Genomic DNA, 21,766 nt, shown 5'->3' with positions numbered 1-21,766 from the left:
CTAGTGAACAACAGCCACAATGACAAAAAAGAAACACAATGGATACCTAAAACATTAAAAAGGACACTGAGGAGAAACAATGAATCTGTTTGGACTGATGTATTACCTTTTTGAAAACTCTGTTTTTTTCAGCATCATAGGTTTATTAACACATGAGAAAATGATGGTCAAAGTTTCAGTATTAAATACCATACTGAAAGTTCAACACATCAATGCAAGCATGACTTCAAAAGATTTCGAAGTGACTTGTTGCATTTTAATGAGAACCAATTAGACAGTCAAGCCAAGGAAAGTATAGAAGACGTTATTTCAATTAATTGTGAAATAAATGTAAAGAAATTAAAGTGGGCAAAAAGACAACTTGCATTGGAAAAGACCGAACTTGTGCCTAACAAAGAAAAACAAGCCCTTAATTCTGATTGATTGATATGTAGGGTTTAAAGTCCCGAAACCGCTATCTGATTATGAGAGACGCCGTAGTGAAAGGCTATGGAAATTTTGACCACCTGGGGTTCTTTAACATGCACCCAAATCTGAGCACATGGGTCTACAGCATTTTCGCCTCTATCGAAAATGCAGCTGCTGCAGCCTAGATTTGATCCCGCGACGAGCAGGTCAGCAGGCGAGTACCTCAACCACTGGACCACCGCAGCGGTGCGCACCTTTGAAATCTTTCCATTCATTCATAGCGAGGGTGTTGTTCTGGCAGACTTGTAATGCCTTCAGGTGATATGCGTGGGATTATTGGTCAGCTGCCAGCTCATAAACAGATCATGTGCTACATGACACCCATAAGCATAAAAAAAGGTGCTTCAAACTTGCCACCAAGGTTATGAGTGGCGCTGACCAACAATTACAGGTTTAAATGCACAATTCTACCTGAAAAGTGGCTGACAGGAAGAGCACCACCATAGCTAAATTGGTAGAACATTGGAAACGTTATTCGAAGTTTTAGGTTTAGTCCCTGCTGGCGGCAAGTTGTCATTTCGCCCACTTTTATTTCTTTGCATTTATACCGTAATTACTATATGTCGGGTCCTGTATACTTTACCTGGCTTGCTTGTCTACCGTAATTACTTGAATCTAACGCGCACCTTTTTTCCGGTTAAGCGAGTTCATAAATCGCATGCGCGTTAGAATCGAGTACGAACAAAAAAATTACGGCCAATCTATTGTCATCGGCAAATCTAAAATGGCCGCCCCCTACGTGCGTCGGCATGGCGCGTCGGCCATTTCTGCCTATGTGTTTCCCATGTGCGGCACCTCGTACGTGTGCTGAGGAGTTCGTCATCTAGTAGTGCATTAGCATCGACGGCGTGGAAGGGCCAACTCCAAAAACTTGAGTGCACCACGATGCCACTTTTAAAAGAAAAGTCATCACGTGTGCAGAAACGGACGGAAATCGGGCCGCATCGCGGTCGTTCGGAGTTCCCGAAACATGCGTGCGGGACCGGCGGAAAAAAAAGCAGAAGATTGTCGACAGCAAAGCTTCACGCAAAGGCTTCAATGGACCACAACAGGGTCGGTTTCCGCAAATTAAAAACCTGCTCGACGAGTATGTGCTTGAGCAGCGAGCGGCACAGCGGCCCGCGACGACAGAACTGCTCCAAGTGCGGGCTATGCAATTAGTCTTTGAAAAAGGTTTAATGCGGAGCCAGTTTAAAGCGAGCAGGTGCTGGCTAACTAACTTTATGAAGAGGAAAGGCTTTTCCCTCCGAAGGGGAACATGCATATGCGAAAAGTTTTGCGGAGGAGTACGATGAAAAGCTTCAGTTTTCAGAGGTTCGTCCTAAACTTGCGGCGCAACAACGGCTACCTGCTTGGGCAAATCGGGAATGCCGATCAGACGCCTCTTTACTTCGACATGCCTGGCACCACAACCGTTGAGAAGAAAGAGGTGAAGCAAGTTCGCGTGCTGACATCGGTCCACGGCAAAACTACAGTGACGGCAATTCTCTGTTACACGTCAGATGGGCACAAGCTTCGCCCCTACCTCATATTTAAATGGAAGACGCTCCCGAAAGGAGTCGTTTTTTCGAGTGGTGTGATCGTGCGGGCCAGCGAAAAAAATGGGTGCGCGTTGCAATCGATGTCTTACGGTTTTTTTTTTTTTTGTGGCGGGAATTGTGTGCACGTTACAATCGAGGCGCGGTAGAATCGAGTAAATACGGTATTTGTTCTAATTGAGGCTGTGTTTAAAAAAATAAAAACAAGTGCCTAAATTCTACCCCTTTGTTTTTCGTATTTTGGCCACATTAGCTGTATGTAAAATCTTCAAAAACTTGTTACGTTAAGTTAGGCCCCCTTACAGGATAGTGAATTTAATCTTTATCAATACAGACAATATACACCCTCGCAGATGTGAACTTGCATATAGTGAACTAATGATCATATGAAAAGAAAGGTAGTACCAGCTGCACTAGCTTAGGCTTTCATATACAGTGAAGCTTCAGCAATACAACCAAGGCCCATACAGATTTTGGGGCAATACAAATTTTTCTTTCGTCCCGGCTAAGGCCCGTTGGCCTGCAATGCGATGGAGCACCATTGTTTCGAATAGATTTTCACCCTGCGATATTTCATGTCAAGGTAACGCTACTACACAGCTACAAATAGGCGCTGCCACAGAAGATGTGACATGCACGCACAAGTGTGAAAACCCAAGCACGGGCATGTGCACCACACCACCCGCTCATTGGAATCATGGTGTAGTAAAATACTCATCTTACACCGCGGCCAGAATAAACCTTTAATAACATGTCGCAGCCTCTAAGGTTGTGCGCGCCAATCTTGGAGGCCCTAATGCACCTTCGTGTACCCTAATGCTAATATTACAAAGAACGCTCTAACACGTCGATGCATGCCACTGTCGTACTGTATTTAGATGTGCCTGAAAGGTGGACGAGGACCGAAGAGGAGGCAAACAGTCATGGCGAAGAAGCTAGGCCTCGCAAAGTCATGCACGATTATCAGGGACACGAACACTTGCCAACCCTCCGATTGTGCGGGCACAGCCATAAATCTTCGCAGAAACATTCCCAACACCACCACGATAAAAAAATAGCAATGAACAGAGATTCTAAAATTTTCTGGCCTTCATGCATTACATGCAAAGCACTACTCAAGTCACTTTCACCACAGTACTCTGGTGTCATGCGAAAGAGAATACAAAGGTTAGGAAGGGGTTTTTAGCTGTCACTGGTCACAAAACACCTGGTCCATTATTTAAATGTGTGTGCACAGGCATGTTACTTTTTTCCCAGATATAATATGCATGTAACAAAGAAACAAATAACCAAATAAAGAAAAAAGTTCCTTATTGTTTCTTAAACAAAAATACACAACATGTCACTTACGAGTGCCGGTATGACCATTGATGTCTAAACACTTCAGTAGCAATTATTCAGAGCCACACGTGACATTGCTACGGCCCTGAGAAATAATAAATGAAAGCAAGCGCCAGCGTTCTCTCAACGCGTGCTAATTTTTCACATTTTTTGGGAGACAAAAACTTGATGTGATACGAATATTTTTGCTGACCACGAGAGATTCTTATCACCGAGGTTTTACTGCATGTTGTTTTTTCCCTGATATAGTTAATAAAAAACGAATACACAAAATGGAAAAAGAACATTTCTTACTGTATCTTGAACAAAAGCACATGTGCCATTGAAAATAGAAAGTAAAAGAAAAAGGTAAGAAAAAACAATGACTTTCTCAAGACGACTGAATGAAGAATTATCTGTGATTTCAGCAGAATGTTTCCACAACTGGCTTCCTTGAATTCTGATCAGCATTATCCCCATGGTTTATTACCATGATGCACTTGTCAAACGGTTGCGCACCGCATATGTTTAAAACAAGCAGTCCATCCCTTCCACTAATCTGCATTTTAAGATAGGTAATTAAGGAGAATAAGAATACTTTGCGAGTGTCAGTGATAAACGAGCTAAGCGCAACACCAATAGAAATGGAAATCAACTTACGCTGCCCCTGCAAGGGAGTGCTAATAAAGATGAAAGCCAAGTTTCGTGCGCCTCTGTTGAGACCACGCGGCGAACCGAAACCACGAAAAGGCATTGCCCATCGCAGTTTTCACAGACCACACAACACACTGACATTGGAAATAAGTTTTGGTTATCTTTGAAAGAAGAGTGCATATTCATTTTTTACGCTTTGTTTAAATGGCCTCTCACCAGGTCTACTTTGAGATGACAAGCGCAATGCATACAATGGGTATTCACAATCACGTCTGCCAACATTTGGAATGGTACGCGCCACGGAAATAGAGACAAATTTCAAGCTAAATGCCGCTTACTCTTCATCTCGTGGGCGTGTGCCCAAAAACGAAGGGGATAACATGCAAAACGCTGTGAAGCAATGACCCTACGCAGTTGACAACGCTTCGACGTCGTCCACAGTTGCACGTGACACTGTGATGATTATTTGATGCGACATGTGTAGTGTGTGTAATTTCTTGCTCGAATAAATTAATGAAATCTGAGAGAAACATCGAGAGACACAGACTGAATGTATGCGTTTTTCTTTTTTACTGGAAGTCGCAGAAGTCGCAGAAAAATGCGCGACTAATTCACACTCGTTCGTGTTCTCGCAATGTGCTCGTTGAGCAGGTGCCAGCCTTGACAATGGAAGTAATTTTCTCATGCTTTCTAGCACTCATTGGGCTCATTTATTCTCCCACGTCTAACTAATTGTTATGTGGCACTGGCTCATAATACCGCTACTCTCGTGCACGTAACAGGCAGTAGACCACAGGGAAAGCTGGCTGAACATAAAAACACCACTCACGTGCTTGTTGCTAGGGCTTGCTAAGGCACGTCAAGCGCATATGACCTGGTGTGCGCATGATGTGTTTATGTCAGGGTGTGGCGTTATTGTCTGTTAGTTCTTATTAATGTGTATAACAAGGAAAATAAGCCCTTAAATATACACTTTCCTTCATACATGCGTATGCGTTGTAATCTTTCCACTCGGATGTTGAAGAATACAGGGAAGGGCTTGTGAGGCTACGTGGGGCGAGTGGCAAGGGCTTTGAGCTCGCCTCCTCCTATGATGGTTTCTCGCCACTTCAACATGTTGGTTTTCTCAGGTCGCAATAAATCGATAAAAAAAATTCTTGTGTCATGATGCTCTTCATCGGGCACATAACTTCCAGCGTCTAACTAAAATTTGTTAAATGACCTGGTGGTGGCCTTTTATGTCCTATGAGTTGGCAGCACCTGCCAGTGAGCACATCTCGTTATTACAGCATGAAACTTGCGTACCCATTCAGCAAAAACACTGCGGGACAGAAAACCCCCACCGTACTTGTACAGCCGAAACACTGGTACTGCACCGAAATAAGCAGTGCAATCATTTTTCATTACCCTTTCTTTGCTCACCTTGAACTACCCATGTACTTGTAGAGCAGAAACACTGGTACTGCACCGAAATAAGCAGTGCAATCATTTTTCATTACCCTTTCTTTGCTCACCTTGAACTAAGTAGTTTATCTGCCTCCTCCTGTGTCATAAACTCCACACCACTGCCGTCCACTTGAGCATCAAGGTTAATATCTCCAAATGGATCCCCCTGCAAACGACAACAACACAGGTTCCATCTACACAGATGCATAACAAAAATGCTGACTCTTCAATAATGATGCATTTAGCTTTTCTATAAATCACCTACCACATCTCAAATGGTAAACTGTCAGTAGCTAATGATGTGCTTACAACACCAGTTACAATTGCAACTTACTTTGTATGATCGCGAATTTATGACTGCTTCAACGTTGAATAATTCGTGCTCCCGCGTCCCAAGTTCTGCCAAGGTTTCACCCGCGGCATGCTTTAAACCACTGTTGTTGCTGTACTTGTCATGGCAGACAGTGTCCTAAACGCCAAAAGGAAGAACAACTTGTGTCAGTATGGCCACAATGAAAAATTTTAGTTTTTTGAAACAAAGCACACTAGTAAAAATTTTTAAAAAGCAGCAAAAAATAGCATGCGTGCATACACACAAGAAAAAAAAAATAGAATCAAGACAGAGAACAATCCGATTAACTCTTTCGTTACCACGCCTATTCAAATTGATCACTGGTGATCGAAGCTTTAGATCGTCGATTTTCGCATGTTGGATTTGTTTCTCTTGCACCCAGCACTTTCTAGTAATTATTCCTGCCACTGAACTTTCAGAATCAACTTGAATTTGCTCGTTTTGGCAACACAGGGAATTTCGACAGACCTTTGTGCAAACCAATGTACACGTGTTGGGAAAATGCACTTGGCTGGCAAATTTGACAAAAAAGTGTGCTGCTCGTGGTTAAGCTACAGTAACATCAAAGTTCTGTGATCAAAAGAATATTACAAAGTCAAATATCAATTCAAGTTGTCAGCCTCGCCATCTGACAGTGTTTAGCTGTAGGAATTGTCAGAAATTTATGCCAGCTATTCAACAGAGAGCTGTTGCTATAAGTAGAAGAAAATTTATTCTACAAGAAATATTTTCTGAAGTCTGCCGCATGTGTAAAGTGTGGAGGTGGCCTTCTCAGCCAGTTTCCTGCAGCTTTGGTTTGGCTTCTGTGATTATATCAGACACAGGACCGCATCTGGCGTCACTAGTCGCTCCTATGGCGTCGTCACGCCCGCATGGGTGCGCACCTGCGCTGCAAAAAACACGCACCACTCGAAACTGTCTTGCAACCCCACCTGAATTGAGTGAGGACGAGCTTGGAGTCCGAGGATGACTACACCTCAGTTTCAAATAATATGGCAACAATGTTTTGCCTCAGCCTGAGGCATCCACAGCCATTCATGGGTTTGTTTTGTTTATGGCCTCAAGTTGTCTCCTCGACCACAAGTGAGTAGCTGCTGACCTTTGTGAACAATCTTATATCTACTCTAGTTACGTGCGAGTTCCACACGACGGTGGGCATGCTGGCGCCGGCTGTAGAGGAGCTTCTCGTCACAAGAAGGTCACCGGAGCAGAGCTTGTTCCTGACTGTTGAGCAGCGCGAAACATTTTAGGACGGTGTACAATATTGTTCTTTTCTTTAATACGATGTGCAAAAATGCAAATAAATATGCTTAGATGCTTATATAGGAATGCCAACCTACACAGAGTGCAGTGGCTCATAGAAAGAGGTGACACTAGACGAAATAGCGAAGTTCATTGGACAGCCGATTTATAGAGGAACTATTTAGATCACGGGCATTCATCTAAAATGGGACACCTGCACGCTCTTATCACAAAACTACAAAAATTCACCGAGAAAAGTGTACGAGTTCACTCGCGTCTCGCGAAAAACCAAGCAATGCTTCACCGCAAGGCACAAGCAATGAAGCAGCAACTTGTGAATAGAGACATTCCGTGCAACATTTATTGTTTATTATACTGTTCCTGGGGTCATTTATCTTCAAAATGTATGTTCTGAATTTTCTTTGCTGTGAATATTTTTGAAGATCTAGTGTTTTTTCTTGCACTGTTTACTAGCTGGCAACCAAAAATTACACTTTTTAATTTTTTTATTCATTTAAAATGTTTTTGTTGCTCTACAACATATATTCTTATGGAAAGAGCTTTTCATTGTGCACAATTTGGTATGCTGTAATGCATGCCGAAATACTTTTCAGGCTGGCAAAAACTATCTTCCAGAGACATGCGAACAATAACCATTTTGGCACAGTAACGAAAGAGTTAAGTGAACCGTATTTTTACTTAACAGTAAATAGAGATCTTTATTTCGCATCAGTTATATTTGCACATGATTCATAGCACCTGCTGAACCAGTTTAACGTGAACTGCACTTCAGCAATAATTCTAAGACCATCAAAGACAATGGCATTCTAAGACCACAGCCCCTATTCTGGCATGGCACTATTTTAGAGCAGAAGGCGACTACCGTATTTACTCGCATATTCCTCGCACTTTTTTTACCGGAAAACTGATGCAAAGTTGGGGGGTGTGAGAATTACGCGGGGGAAACTTTCCACGAAAACGTACAGAGCGAAAAAGAAAACGAAGTGCCGCAAATCGAGATTCTTACACCAGTAACTTACAGCAAGCTTTAAAAAGTACTAATTAGAACTTATCTCAACAATAAAAGCAGAGGTTCAACACAAGGGAAGATTTATCTGAGACACAAAAAGTGCAAGCAAATAGTCGAGAATTAGAATACCATACGAGAAGCATGTGGGCGTTGCGGGCGTAACGGTAGCGTTCGTCGCTCAACAGGAGCCCTCGAAAGGTAAGCGTATGACGTCAGTATTGGGCTGATGGCTATTTAACAGAATCGCCCGCAGTTTCCTCCTGAAGAAATAAGTTTACCATCAATCACAGTTTTAGGCCCACGGCAGGCCCAACGCGTCTTCGTGGCTTTCAGCTGCCATCACCAGTAGCGAACACAAAACTCGTAGACTCCGAAAGGCCTACCGGCGGCCCTGTTGCCGTCATTTAGTGCATGATCTATCACTTGCAACTTGAAGCAGCCGTGTAGCTTCAGTATCACCCCATAACGTGCCAAGATTATTGACACAGTATACAAAACACGCCGCAACGCACCCGCAACTTCGGCTTGGCTTGGATTAAATTGAATGTGCGTGCTATAGTACGCTTGATGCTTAAGAGATGGCACCGGCTATCATCATCTGTGGCTGGAACGAGCAGACGACATTATTGCGGCAGTTTTTGTAGGTGCGATAATTACGCGAGGAAAAAAAAGAAATCGTATTTTTCTTGGGCAATGTGGGGGGTGCGAGAATTATGCGAGTGCGAGGATTACGCGAGTAAATACGGTATATCCGATATTTCATGACAACACCTGCCCTATTATGTTTCAGAAGAATGAGGCAGTTTTATAGAGAACACAAAAAAGCCTACTAATGCCTCTGACGAAGTTATTTGTATGCGTAACTAAATCACCTACATGTTCTCCAGTTGCTGTCGAATTTGTTTCATTATTCCACATTTGCAGATCTAGCATCTTAAGTGATGCAGCCCTATCGAATTTGTTTATTATGCACAGAGGGCACATACAGGCAATTCTGTGAAGCCACGTGTAACTTGAAGCACCAACCTCACAAAAGCTTTTTCAGTACTGCTATAAAGACTGACATGCGTACTGAACAGACCTGGTCCAAGAACCATCCCTTTAGTGGCCATAAAGATAGCCGGAACAAAATAGTGCAATATCCGAATACCTGTTGTAAAAGCATTGTAGATCTTCCTGACGCTGCCGCTAGTGTATAGAGAATAACGCTGTTGGAAGGAGGCTCGCTGATACCATTGTGGCCAACATAATCTTGCTGAGGCCAATGAGGCACATCATCCATTTCAACTGATGGACCTAGAAAACCGAAAACCACAATCAGCCTCGTTATGACGTACAGATCCTCTTATAATTTTATTATAGAAGAGAACACTTTTATACATGTCACAGCTTTAATAATTATTGTTTGAAGTAATTTAATACTTATCATTCAAAGCCCATGCCTCCTTTTAAGGATCTGGGTGAGGTATTTGTATTATGGGCAAACTTGTGTACAACTAGCAAAATAGCTTTTTGTCTTCTAACCACTCCAAAATACAGCTTTTATGTCCAAGACACACATCACTTGTCAGAATCACTTTTCATTGCATTTATATTTTAAGCACCTGTGCAGCAATTGACTTAAGGCCTTTCTACAGCCTGGTAACAACCACATTCTATGACCGTGAACGAACTTCGTACCATAAAATAACACATTTCGTTTATCATACAGCTCTGCGAAAAATTTGCGATGCATCTGGATGCAGACAAAAACAACTTTCCCGCTCCCGCTCCAGTTCAAGTATATTGTCATTGTGAACAGTCCATTTAAGATTCAGTGCTTCCCAAGTCATGGGTATGCCCATTACAGGAAAGGCGGGCATTGGCACAGGGAGAGCAAGGTCCTTGCCTACAGCAATAGCTGAGAGGGAAGGGAAGCTAGGCTCAAATTTAGCCTTGTAACTTTTGTTATTTTGTAAGCCACCCACGGTAGCTCAGTTGAGACGATGACTGATAGCCTGGACAATATTACCAAGCTAGTGCAAAAAAGGTACCGCAAGTGGCGAATGGACATAAATGTGAATTTATTATTATTATTACATTTTGTAAAATCTTTTCACTGTCTGAATCACCTGCGTTAATAACAACTTAGAAAAGCACTGCGACTGGAGAAAGATATGAAATTTGAAATCCCTGCTTTTCTGGAAATAAATCACAGTTTGGGAAAGTTAGCTTGTTAAATGTGCGTATCAAGTTATGATTTATTCATTTTTTTAGGTCACCAAATATGACCTGTAGACCATAATGAATCACTGAAGCGTTATTTTGATCATTTTGGTTTTCGGAGCAGATTCTGGAGCAGAAAAAATTATGCTTTAGAGCAGCCTTGATTATTTTTGGAGGAGAAAAAAATGCTAGTCTGGTGCATCTATCAGTGTTTTCAGAGCAGATAGCCAGATATACCAAATGACTCCTAGAGTTTAATGCATCATTTAAGCCTTTTATATATGTATTAATAATATTAAACACACTGCACATACAGTAACCACTGTAAATTTCAAGAATCATAATAAAGCAGAAAATTTTAAAAATAAAGTAAGCAATATGCATTAACATTTAAAATGCTTGTTTTTGCGACATAAACTAGATCAAAGTTGATGAAAGTGCTAAATGAAATCAGTCACATATCAAAGTTGTCACAGCAACAGCTAGTAGGACTAAGAAGTCCTGCACACATTTCACCAAAATAGTCTGCTGGTAACGTACGAATATACAACTATATTAGACATATATAAAAATCGAAATACGTGTAGCATTGTCTGTATTGTAGTATATAAATACTATACAAGATATAGACTAGATGACAGTATACAGCTTGTTTTTGTTTTCTTTTAGACTCACTGGATAGCCCCATGGTTTAACTTGTTTTAAGTTGCCCCCCTACCATTTTGGAGCAAGTTTGGAGCATTTACTAACATATTGCCCTTTGGAGCAGCATGGAGCAATTGGAGCAGCACTTCTATCACTGACAGTAACTGCTGTGGCTAGGTGACTAAACATAGTTTTTGCTGTCACAATAAATTCCATAATGAGACTAACTTTTCAAAATTTTTTACAAATAAAATTGAAATACTTTTACTGTCAAGATACATAAATTTGATAGAGTACAGGAATGACACTAGCACAGATGTATAAGTATTGGCAGATGCAAAGGTATGCACACCTTGCATATCTATGTCCAAATGAAGTGCAGGTTTTTGCTGTGCACTGCTCACCTAGAGGTATAAATGTGTTGATAGACATAATCATCCCAAAAGTAAGCATTTAACTGAATGCTTTCAAAATGTGCATGTCTGCATTATGATTAATAACTACATAACAAGGCTGAACGGTAAAAGCAAGATCATGATTTCCTCAATCAAATTAAATTGCCCAAGTAGTTCTTTAAGATAAATATTTTCTGCCCAAATGATATATATTCAGTTTCACCTTTATCTGATAAATGTAGTGTACTGGCTAAAAAAAATTTTTTTGAATGGGTCTTTCTCCAAACAGCGGCAACTGCACAGTTTTTCCATAACAGGCTCAGTGCTAGTAAGCAAGTGATGAAATGCGGCGCAATCAATGCATGGAGTTTCTGAGAAACATTTTAATGCCAAAATAAACAGCACTACAGTTCCATAATATGCACCTCATGCGGACAAACGAGATAGCACGCTTATATAAAGCTAAAGTGTTTGCTTCTGAATGTATTCAAAGAAACGTGCTCTGTAATCAAGCACTCAGCCCCGCTGCGGTGGTCTAGTGGCTAAAGTACTCGGCTGCTGACCCGCAGGTCGCGGGATCGAATCCCAGCTGCGGCGGCTGCATTTCCAATGGAGGTGGAAATGTTGTAGGCCCGTGTGCTCAGATTTCGGTGCACATTAAAGAACCCCAAGTGGTCGAAATTTTCGGAGCCCTCCGCTACGGTGTCCCTCATAATTATATGGTTTTGATACGTTAAGCCCCACATATCAATCAAGCACTCTGTTTAAAAGAATACTGTAAGCCAGTATATCTTTTTTTTTCTCAGTGCTCATGGAAATGCAGGACAAAAAGGTACAGTAAAATCTTATTAATTCAATTGTGAAGACAATTAGCAAACTGTTCGAATTAATGAGAGTTCAAATTAGTGGCAGGCGCTAGAATGAATGAACATCGTGCCACACTACTCCAGCAGAACCCAAAGAACCCACCTCTCAACTCATCATCGTGAATTAGGCAATACTACACATTTGTGGCAGGTGATCTCAATTGAGTTCATGGAGCTCCAACGGCGAACAGAAAAATCTATCAATCAGTGATAATACGCTAGAAACAAGCACCGACATGTATTCATGTGAACAGTAAGCCCTAATGTCGAAATATATGGCACTAATTACGCTCCACGATATGTTCATTTACATGGCAGAGTTAGGTCAATCAAAATATAAAGTGATCAGTCTATTCCATTAGCTTGCACTTCTATTGTTCTGGCTCCATGAGCATCGTTTACAGCTTGTATAAGAGCTCCAGCATAGCATCAGAATTCTCATTCGCAAAGCGATGCTAGTGTATTGTAGTTTTGCATCTCTATAAATTTGGTTAGGCATGGTTGTGCAACACACTTTGATAGCTCTGGGGCTGACTTCTGCGAGGAGCTAGGGGGTTCTCTGTTCGAATTAACCGTTGTGTATACAAACGCATTCGAATCATCGGGAGTTTTCCCCTTTAGAAATATACAAGGCTGGCTCTATGGCTGGACCAAGGCACCAGCTCACACTAACACGAAGTTTGGATTAACAGGGTTTGAATTAATGAGCTTTTGCTGCATATGGTGAAAAAGCATCCAATCTGAACATACGTTGAATTATTTGTTCACATCAAAAAATACCACAACCTTTGCATGCAGCCCATGAAGGAAGTTGTCAATTTCACCTGGTTTTCTATATACGCTTTGCTTGAAGCAGCAAAAAAAAAATTGAAATAAAATTGTTTCCTCTAACCACTTCATTTGATGTAACGTTTACAAGCTCTGGTTTCATAATTTATGGATACTTACTACAGCTAAAATCTTGACTTGCAGATTATAAAACAAAACCATATTTCCTAAAGGTAGACTGTCTGCCTTAAGCAACACTGTTCGCTAATATATGAAACAAACATCAGCTCATTTGTACGATCCTGATGCAATTTATTTCATAGCATTTAATTTTTAACAGCTAAAACAGCAATTGTGCTCACTTTCTTTGAGTAAAATAATGTAGTAGTACTAACATAGCTCATTTTCCATGAAACACGTGCATCAACATAATCATCACTACCAATCAACAGTAAATCTAGAATGCCAAAGAATAAACATATAGTTGCCAGTATGCATCATTCACTTTTCTCTTAACGTCATAAGAGATTGTTTTGAATGATAAAAGTTGCTACTTTCACACTTTCCTTACAAATTAATTTAGGCCTAATGGAAAAGGTGTGATAACACTCAACACGCCAAATCTTTCAAGCTTAGTGAGCAAGAAAAGCAACGCCCATCTTGCACGAAAAACTTACCATTCTCTGTCATACAAAAAACCTAAATCAATAAAAGCAATGAAAACAATGTTAACTACAATCTATATGATGCAAAAAAAGTACATCTTTTCAGATACATTGGTGCACAACAAGCCATTCTGAAAGTGGAAACAAAACCAACAATGTGATCCAAAAAGTGGTGATCACTGGTAAGCTGAGGTCACCAATCATTATTTAGTTTGAAGCATCAATAAAATGTATCACATGCCTAGAACTTACGAATAGCGTTCCCAAAGCAGTAAAGATGAAAAAAAAACTTACAAGGGTCATGCTTGGAGGAAGCATGGTGGAGCACTGGAGGTTTAGAAGGCAACGGTGGCTTGGTATTGTTGGCCCGAGCAAACACACTTCCTAAAGGCTGTTTGGCACTGTCAGTTCCTTCTAAAGCTCCCCAGCTCTTCTCTACTTCTTGTGTTTCACCGGGGTCAGCACAGAATAGGCTATCTTCTTTTAGGTGCGCGGCGCTATGCCCCTGCTGTGGTTGGTTTGAGCACACAGGCACAGAGTTTTTTGGCAAAGGTGCATCCAATCGTTCACTCGCATGGTCTGAAATTCGAGATTCCCCAGTCCCCGAGTCCAATGAACAAGTAGAACTACTTTGAGCAGATGAGAGAGCTTGATTTGCTTCTTCACCCACAGGCTGACAGTGCGGAGGGACTGGAGGTTCCTGCAGCACAGCACTGGAATCTTCGAGTGGTCGTGGCAACTCTGCCTGCAAGAGACCATCTTCGGATGACCGCCTCAATGATTCTACCCGTGGCGGCGCAGATGGCTTTTTGTGCTGTGGCACCTTAACAGGAGGTTCAATATCAGAGGCTGCAGCATCTTTTCCAGCACATGTTCCTGGCAGCTCTGACCTTGTAACACCGTTGGAAATGGTAGAACTAGGCCCATTTCTGGCAGTGCCAATGACTGCCTCAGTACTACCTTTGGCACTGTGCTGGGAGTCTCCATTTACAAGGCTTTGAGAACATTCCTCGGCAGGCCCCTCTTCGTTCCATTTGGGAAATGATGTGGCAGGGGTGGCAGAGGATGGAGAGCTAGCTGGAGAGCTGGCCACACTTCCTTTGCGCCCCGACACAGGCTGGGGTTTTTTGGATGCCTCCTGCAGACGCTCAAACATGGCGCGCGCATTGTAAAACCGTGCAACATGACTGTCACTCCGTGTTAATGTTGGCGGTCCCGACGGTCTTGCTGCCTCGGTTGTGTTTGGCTCTAGGGGGGACGTGCGTGAGAGCGATTCATTGGAGGCAGTTTTGCAATCATCACGGGCCTGGAACATATGTGCAATTGAGCTGACCTTAGACCCTGCCTTGGAGCCTGCCGGTGCCACGCGTCGCCTCTCAGCACCATCTTGTGTCTGGTTCGTTCGTTGCTCAAAAGTTGAGCGCAGACTTGAGATGAAGGGCTTTGCTGGAGATGTAGGAGATGTAGACGTAGGTGGGGGTTCATCAATCCATCCCGTACGGGACCGTGATGCAGCCAGAACTTCTGAACGCCTGACCTCAGCCATGCTGCAGCCAAGGAAGGGTGGCACCAATGAAAGTGAAGGCTTCCTCGGCCATTACGTACCCTGCAATGACAATGCAAAATGAATCACACGGCTGCTTCTGCAGAAGACACCTCGTGCACAACTAAATGACTATGCAGAGTGGACAAAATACCCATGAAACTTATTTCAACTTAATGTATCAGGAATAACAAAAGAGGAAGAAAAAGGTGACATTCATGTTACAGATGGCAGTCTAGTAGTCAGACACAATCACAACAAGTATGCATTGTGTGCTGAGAAATGTAGATTCCAGACAATTCCCACTTCTTGCTACAAACTAATTACCCACGACAACCTATGTATTTCAGTCTCAAGTTTACAACAACATCACTGTAAGGCTGCTAGTATTACAGCCTGTGAAAATGCAACCATCAAAAGTTTTTCACCTGCCCAAGAATTCGAAATAAAAAAAACCTAAATGTAAACAATAACATTTTACTCTAGCCATCTCAGTCAACGCTGAATGCATCTACGCAGTCATGAACCAACACAACTCGCAATTCCAACAATAATACTAAAATGACAATAGTATAAATTAGTTACAAAAGTCCGACTTCAAGAGCAAAATTTTAAAAACTGAATACGCATAAAGCTGCTCACAACGCACACAATAAGCTTGCATGATATATTTACAGACAAAAGCACACGCACATTTGCGAGCAACATAACCACGAGAAAATGCCACAAAGGTAAATATGCAAGGTTTCAGTGTGCACTTTCACCCAACAAAATTAAGCAAAGGCTTCTCGAATCTTATCCTGTTCTGACAATGAGAAACATGCACAAAAAAAACACTATTATCTGTTCGTGGTCAACAAAGCAAGAGTGAGTTTCAGCTATTGTCACAGTTTACTATTTGTTGTTAGTACTGTCAGCACCATTTAAAAATGGGGCACAAAAAAAGGTCTTTATAGGCAAGTTGACACAAGACAAGAATAAACAATAGAACACACACTTAGATTAACTTTTACAAATATTTCTCTGCTGGAGCTGCATTGCAAAGCCAAAGTGTCTGCAGTAAGAAGAATATAGTAAACATGGTCATTAACTCGGGCGTTACCTGCCCATATCTAGCAGCACACTAAGTTCACGTAGCTCAAGACCACATGCAAATATGAATAAGAATGCAATAACATGAATTCAACTAACATTGTGGTTTGAAATGCACATACAACCGCATAAACTGGGCGGAAAACTGATTTAACGTTCTTTACGTAAAATCAATTTTCTCGCAGCTTGAGCCAATATATTCAGAAAGTGAGAAAAAAATATGAGAGGGGGGTGGGGGGTCACGAGGTTACCAAACCATAATTTACACATGTACAGATGACCTAAAAACATACTCCAAAATTTTGGCAGCACCCGTAAGTAAATGACAGATCTTCCGAATTGTGCGATGCCCAAACAAAGTTCGCTGACGGATGCAGGTACCGAATATCCGCTCGTGAGCTCAGGTCCACTTCCTTAACGCAAAAGTGTGCATTCGTCGAGTACTTTTGAAGGAAACAGCTTTGTGAAAAATTGCCCTATATTTACCCCGAAAATCACGGTGCGTAATGCGGAATGTAAACGAAATGCAGTGATTTGTTTTCCCGCTACAAAAGTAAACATGTTGGTGCGGAAACCTCACAACGTGTACACCCATTGCAGGGCCCAATCACCGTCCATTTAGAAATATCAAGTCTTCAGCCCACAATCATTACGCGGCAAGTCCATTAAGAACAACCAACAAAAGAAAAGCCTGGACACATTAAACAATTATAAATAAAGAATGGCTTCGGTCCAGGATTGCTATAAGCGTAAGTACTAGTACAGGTTGCTCTGAGGTACTAAAAGCAACACGATCAGTCGCACCACACGCGAAGGCAATATTTTTTTTTCCTCCCTCTCTACCAAAATAGAATGCGCGTAACGCTACTGGGCACAACCCGGCGGACCCACCGTAAAGCTGCTGTACGGAGTTCGTTCCGTAGGCTTTGCTCGAGAGCGTGACGGAGAAGGCGAGCGCATGAATAACCCTGCTGATGAGATAAGAAGTATAAAAAGAAGCTGCCGTCATAAAAGTGGAGGCAGCTGAGTCATGGACGGTCTTTGAAACAAAAACTGAGCGATGAAGGAGAAGAAATTTTTTTAAGTGCGTCACTCGGTGCACTGCAATCAAAATAAACACCAGTCTAAACGAAGGCACTGCACAGACGATCGCGAAAGGCGACCCGTGTAACCGAGTGGGCGTCTGCGGACATTTACTAGAGTGGGTGTGCTAATTGTTAACGCCATCGTGCAAGAGACACACGAGACGACGGAACACATGCAGGCGCAACACTAGCCCGCTCGGGTTAACGATTGCTGCGCTAGCAACTGCCTCCTCCCCCGGCACACTTCTTTGTCGTTGACACACAGCTTCCGGACGAGCCGCGTCCGTGCGTGAATAAGCAAACGGTTACGTATTGTCATAGAACAATGTGTAGTGCAAGTTACATCCCACTAACTCACATTGATGATTCACGAGGCAAAAGCAATGGAAATCCTGTACCATTCAGCCGTCGCTCGCAAAATGAGAACCCGCCGATAACGCACGTCGCTGGCCCGCCGCCATGTTTTGGAGCGTTTAAGACTGAGGCGAGGAGGAAAGCGCAAGAGAGGCGCAGCAAGGGTCTTCGCCCTCCAGCGGCAGAAATCGAAAGCACTGTTGACCTGTGTAGGAGTCACGGGAGCTCCGGAGGCTTCTAACCATGTGCGACAATGCACAAAAACAGAGCGCGACCAGCGATCGCTCCGGCGGCAACGGTGACTCCGACGACTGCGCGCTGTTGAGGGTAGCGTAGTGGAGCGAAAGAGAAACGGGATCGGCTATCGGTGAACCTTCTGAGGGGAGCTTTACAGTGAGAAGAATCAATCGCGTTGCAAGGGCGTTATGATTCAGTCGATGTTCCTTCGCCTGTGCTCAACTACTTTATCGCGTCAGTAACATCAATGTGCTCTTTTATTTCCATCCTCGACTATTATTGATATGTGGTTCACCACATGAACCTTGCGGTACCCGTCAGAGTCAACTGTAGATTCGACCGACGCGTGCACCGAATGCAGATTGATTGATTGATATGTGGGGTTTAACGTCCCAAAACCACCATATGATTATGAGAGACGCCGTAGTGGAGGGCTTCGGAAATTTTGACCACCTGGGGTTCTTTAACGTGCACCGAAATCTGAGCACACGGGCCTACAACATTTGCCCCGCCGCGGTGGTCTAGTGGCTAAGGTACTCGGCTGCTGACCCGCAGGGCGCGGGTTCGAATCCCGGCTGCGGCGGCTGCATTTCCGATGGAGGCGGAAATGAAGGAGGCCCGTGTGCTCAGATTTGGGTGCACGTTAAAGAACCCCAGGTGGTCTAAATTTCCGGAGCCCTCCACTACGGCGTCTCTCATAATCATATAGTGGTTTTGGGACGTTAAACTCCACATATCAATATCATCAATCGGGCCTACAACATTTCCGCCTCCATTGCACCGGATGCAGGATTATCCGATAAGGGGGGAGGGGGCGGTGGATGGGGTCAGCTAATGGGGCGTCAGCAAGCAAAGTTTAAGCACACGGGCCTCTGGCATTTCGCATCCATCTAAATGCGGCCACCGCAATCGGTATTCCATCCCGCAGCCCATCGGGTCAGCAGAACAGCTCTATAACTACCTCGACCACCGAGGAAGCAAGACGACAAGACTTCATCACAGGAATTCATACCCACACCTTTAATCATCCTTCGATTTCCCTTGTCTAAACACGCTGAAACGTGCGATGTATTCATATGAACGAAATTCATTAAAATGTAGTCTATATGTGCTATGTTCTCTTCGACGCAATTTTAGTTACTTAAAAACTATAAATAGCGCAAGAACCTGAGAACGCACAAGAAATTAAAAAAGGACGTTGCTTGTCAATTGACAACTACTTCTTACAATTGTCCAGTTTTATTAATTGTCCTTTCTCCCGTTCTTGAGCTATTCGTTATCCTTTACTATTATGCACCAAACCCAATTCAACCCCGTAGTGGTGGCCTAGTGGCTAAGGTACTCGGCTGCTGACCCGCAGATCGCGGGATCAAATCCCGGCTGCGGCGGCTGCATTTTCGATGGAGGCGAAAATGCTGTGGGCTCAGATGTGGGTGCACGGTAAAGAACCCCAGTTGGTCGATATTTCGGGAGCCCTCCACTACGGCGTCTCTCATAATCATATGGTGGTTTTGGGACGTCAAATGGCACATATCAACCAATCAAACCCCGCATAGTGCCTTTATTCTAGTATTATATAACGCTTCTATGACATGTTTTCCTGTTTTGGTGGTTCCATACTCCTGGAATCTTCACTCCGAGCTGCGGAAGACCATAACGGGGTAATTAGCATCTTAGAAAGGTGGCGGATTTCATGAATTGATATGAGGGGCAACTAGTTAGTTGCCCCTCATAAGTTAGATCGTTAGCACGCTGTTAAACTTTGTTAGTGCTTTTTTTTTAAACGCGAAGCATTTCTCAGCAAACTTCGGCGACTTTGAGCGTATCTATCTATCTAGCCGCTTACGTTTGGGTGCTCTCGTGGTCACCCCATTTACTTGGCATCGGTGGCGTCGTCCTGACTAATGCAAAGAATAAATGTCAGGGTCCCAGGTGAAATCAAACCCAAGCATTCTGCGTGGCAAAGAAGCCTTTTACACCACAGAGCTACGCCAGGTCTCGAAACTACTATGCAAATACACGCTAATCTTCATGAAACGTCAACAGTGGTTGCAGTGCTGACTACCCAAATATTATAAACATTAGATATGTACTCATTTGATACAGCCGTCAAGTCGGTTTAACGTTTATTGTGCTTACTGGCCATGCGCTGAAGCTGATATATCTATAGCAGTGTACAGGGCCAGAATCTTCGCGAGCATCAGCACTTCATATCAGCTTCTGATGTTGATATAATATGCCTGTTCCAGTTGGCATCGTTGCGCAAGTGCAAACAACGGGTTATATAAATATCTGCAACTTTTCAACATATGTGTGTGCGTGCGACATTTGTACATTAATTTAGCGTCATTTCATGACGTGTCGCTCCATAAAAAAAAATTGCAACACGTTCACTTTTCTTCCGCATGCTTCGCATAACGTGGATTCCCAGGTACGTGGGATCTGCCGAATCATTTTTTTTGTGTTTGTGTGGTTTTAAAATTGCTACCTAATAACCTTCCATCTTTCGCCCACTGTGTACCACTTAAAAATGTTTAAAAAGTTAAAGATGGTCTCTCGATGCCAGCACAGTCAAATCAGAAAAAAAAAAACATAAGAATCAACTTGAACTTTGGTGAATGCCTCATTTACCCTGGTCGGTGGCTAAGTGGTCTTTTACTAGGTCAAAAAAAAAAAAAATTGGGGGATCTTTAAGCTAGCGATATCCAGTCCCGTGTGCGTACTTCGACCACTTAGTGCATACTTTGTGTTGTATGTTGTTGCTCGACACGTTCAAATTGTGGATAACTACAATGTAATCGATAAGATTTAAAATGGCTTTAGTCAGTGAAGCTTTCGCATATGGTTGGATTTTGTGTAGTGGGTAGCATGCTTTAAACTACGAGCAGTTATGCGCGTAAAATGTTTTACAACTTGCTATGCACATGTACACACGTGGAATACGCGCAGCAACGTGTGCCCCTTCTTTATGGGCGGCCGGCCGGCTTTAAAGGACGAAGTCGTTATGATAATCGCATGTTCTGACGTCCGATGACAATGTACGCTTGTACCACGCAATATTATTTACTGCGACATCATGTCTTGCACTGTGAAGCCTGTGTATAATTTGCATGTGCTTGTAAAGCATGAACATTATTTTCACTGCATTTCCAAGCAGAGGAAGTTATTTTCACTGTATACTTTCAAGCAGACGTTTGTCTGGGTGGTAGAACACCTGCACTGCCACGCAAATGGCGTGGGTTCGGTATTCCCTCGGACCCCGAGTCTTTTATTTTATTTGCATCTTGTCTGATTTTCCGGTCACGGACAAGATGATTTTTTACTCACAGCCAATGACACCGACGCCGTAATTTTTTTTTGTAACGAAAAAAAAAAAAACTGCAATTCTGGGTGAGTTCTGAGTGGAAGTGTTCAGCAGCTGATGGAAGGTGGAAAATAATGCAGTTTCCCTTAGTTCTGCTAGGCCTGAAGTAAATGCGGAGGTGGACGGCCTTCTTTGTTTCTCTTGCTACCTTGTTTTTTTTTTTCTTCTTTTTTAGGTAATTAAGATTACAGCACAAGAGTATACCTCGCCGCGTAAGAGCACAAGGTATACCTCTTACACGCCAGTGTATTCGAATGCCTTTGTAAGCACACGATGTGCGCACGACTAAATTGACGCAGAAACGTCTAACTACTTCGCAACGAAATAATTGGAAGCGCAAACCAACGGGACACAAGAGAAGAGACATTGTCTCTTCTCTTGTGTCCTGTTGGTTCGCTCTTCCAATTGTTTCATTATGAATTTGTACCAACTAGCCCGCCTGTCAATCCTTCTGCTTCGTAACGCATGGCTCGAAGTGAAAAACCCGGCATAGGCTG

General features: G+C 42.9%; 1 protein-coding gene across 3 annotated transcripts in view; it reads right to left on the bottom strand.

Moving 5' to 3' along the window:
- Positions 1 to 17,839, bottom strand: part of Spn (protein phosphatase 1 regulatory subunit spinophilin) — a 165,786-nt gene extending 147,947 nt beyond the window's left edge. The window contains exons 1-5 of one of the 3 annotated variants that reach the window (XM_037427158.2): positions 17,713 to 17,839; positions 13,889 to 15,200; positions 9,201 to 9,346; positions 5,761 to 5,895; positions 5,495 to 5,592 (exon numbers count right to left, since the gene is read on the bottom strand). In XM_037427158.2, coding sequence (XP_037283055.1) covers positions 5,495 to 5,592; positions 5,761 to 5,895; positions 9,201 to 9,346; positions 13,889 to 15,140 — 1,631 coding nt within the window. In that variant the 5' untranslated portion in view covers positions 15,141 to 15,200; positions 17,713 to 17,839. Of the gene's footprint in view, positions 1 to 5,494; positions 5,593 to 5,760; positions 5,896 to 9,200; positions 9,347 to 13,888; positions 15,201 to 17,120; positions 17,258 to 17,672 lie in introns of those variants that run through there. The other 2 variants (XM_037427159.2, XM_037427160.2) reach the window with 2 other exon arrangements.
- Between the last annotated feature and the right edge of the window lie 3,927 nt (positions 17,840 to 21,766).

Source organism: Rhipicephalus microplus, chromosome X, assembly GCF_043290135.1.
Source record: "Rhipicephalus microplus isolate Deutch F79 chromosome X, USDA_Rmic, whole genome shotgun sequence".
Classification (NCBI taxonomy): Eukaryota; Metazoa; Arthropoda; class Arachnida; order Ixodida; family Ixodidae; genus Rhipicephalus; species Rhipicephalus microplus.
The sequence above is the reverse complement of the archived record's forward strand: the minus strand, read 5'-3'. Positions and strand labels throughout refer to the sequence as shown.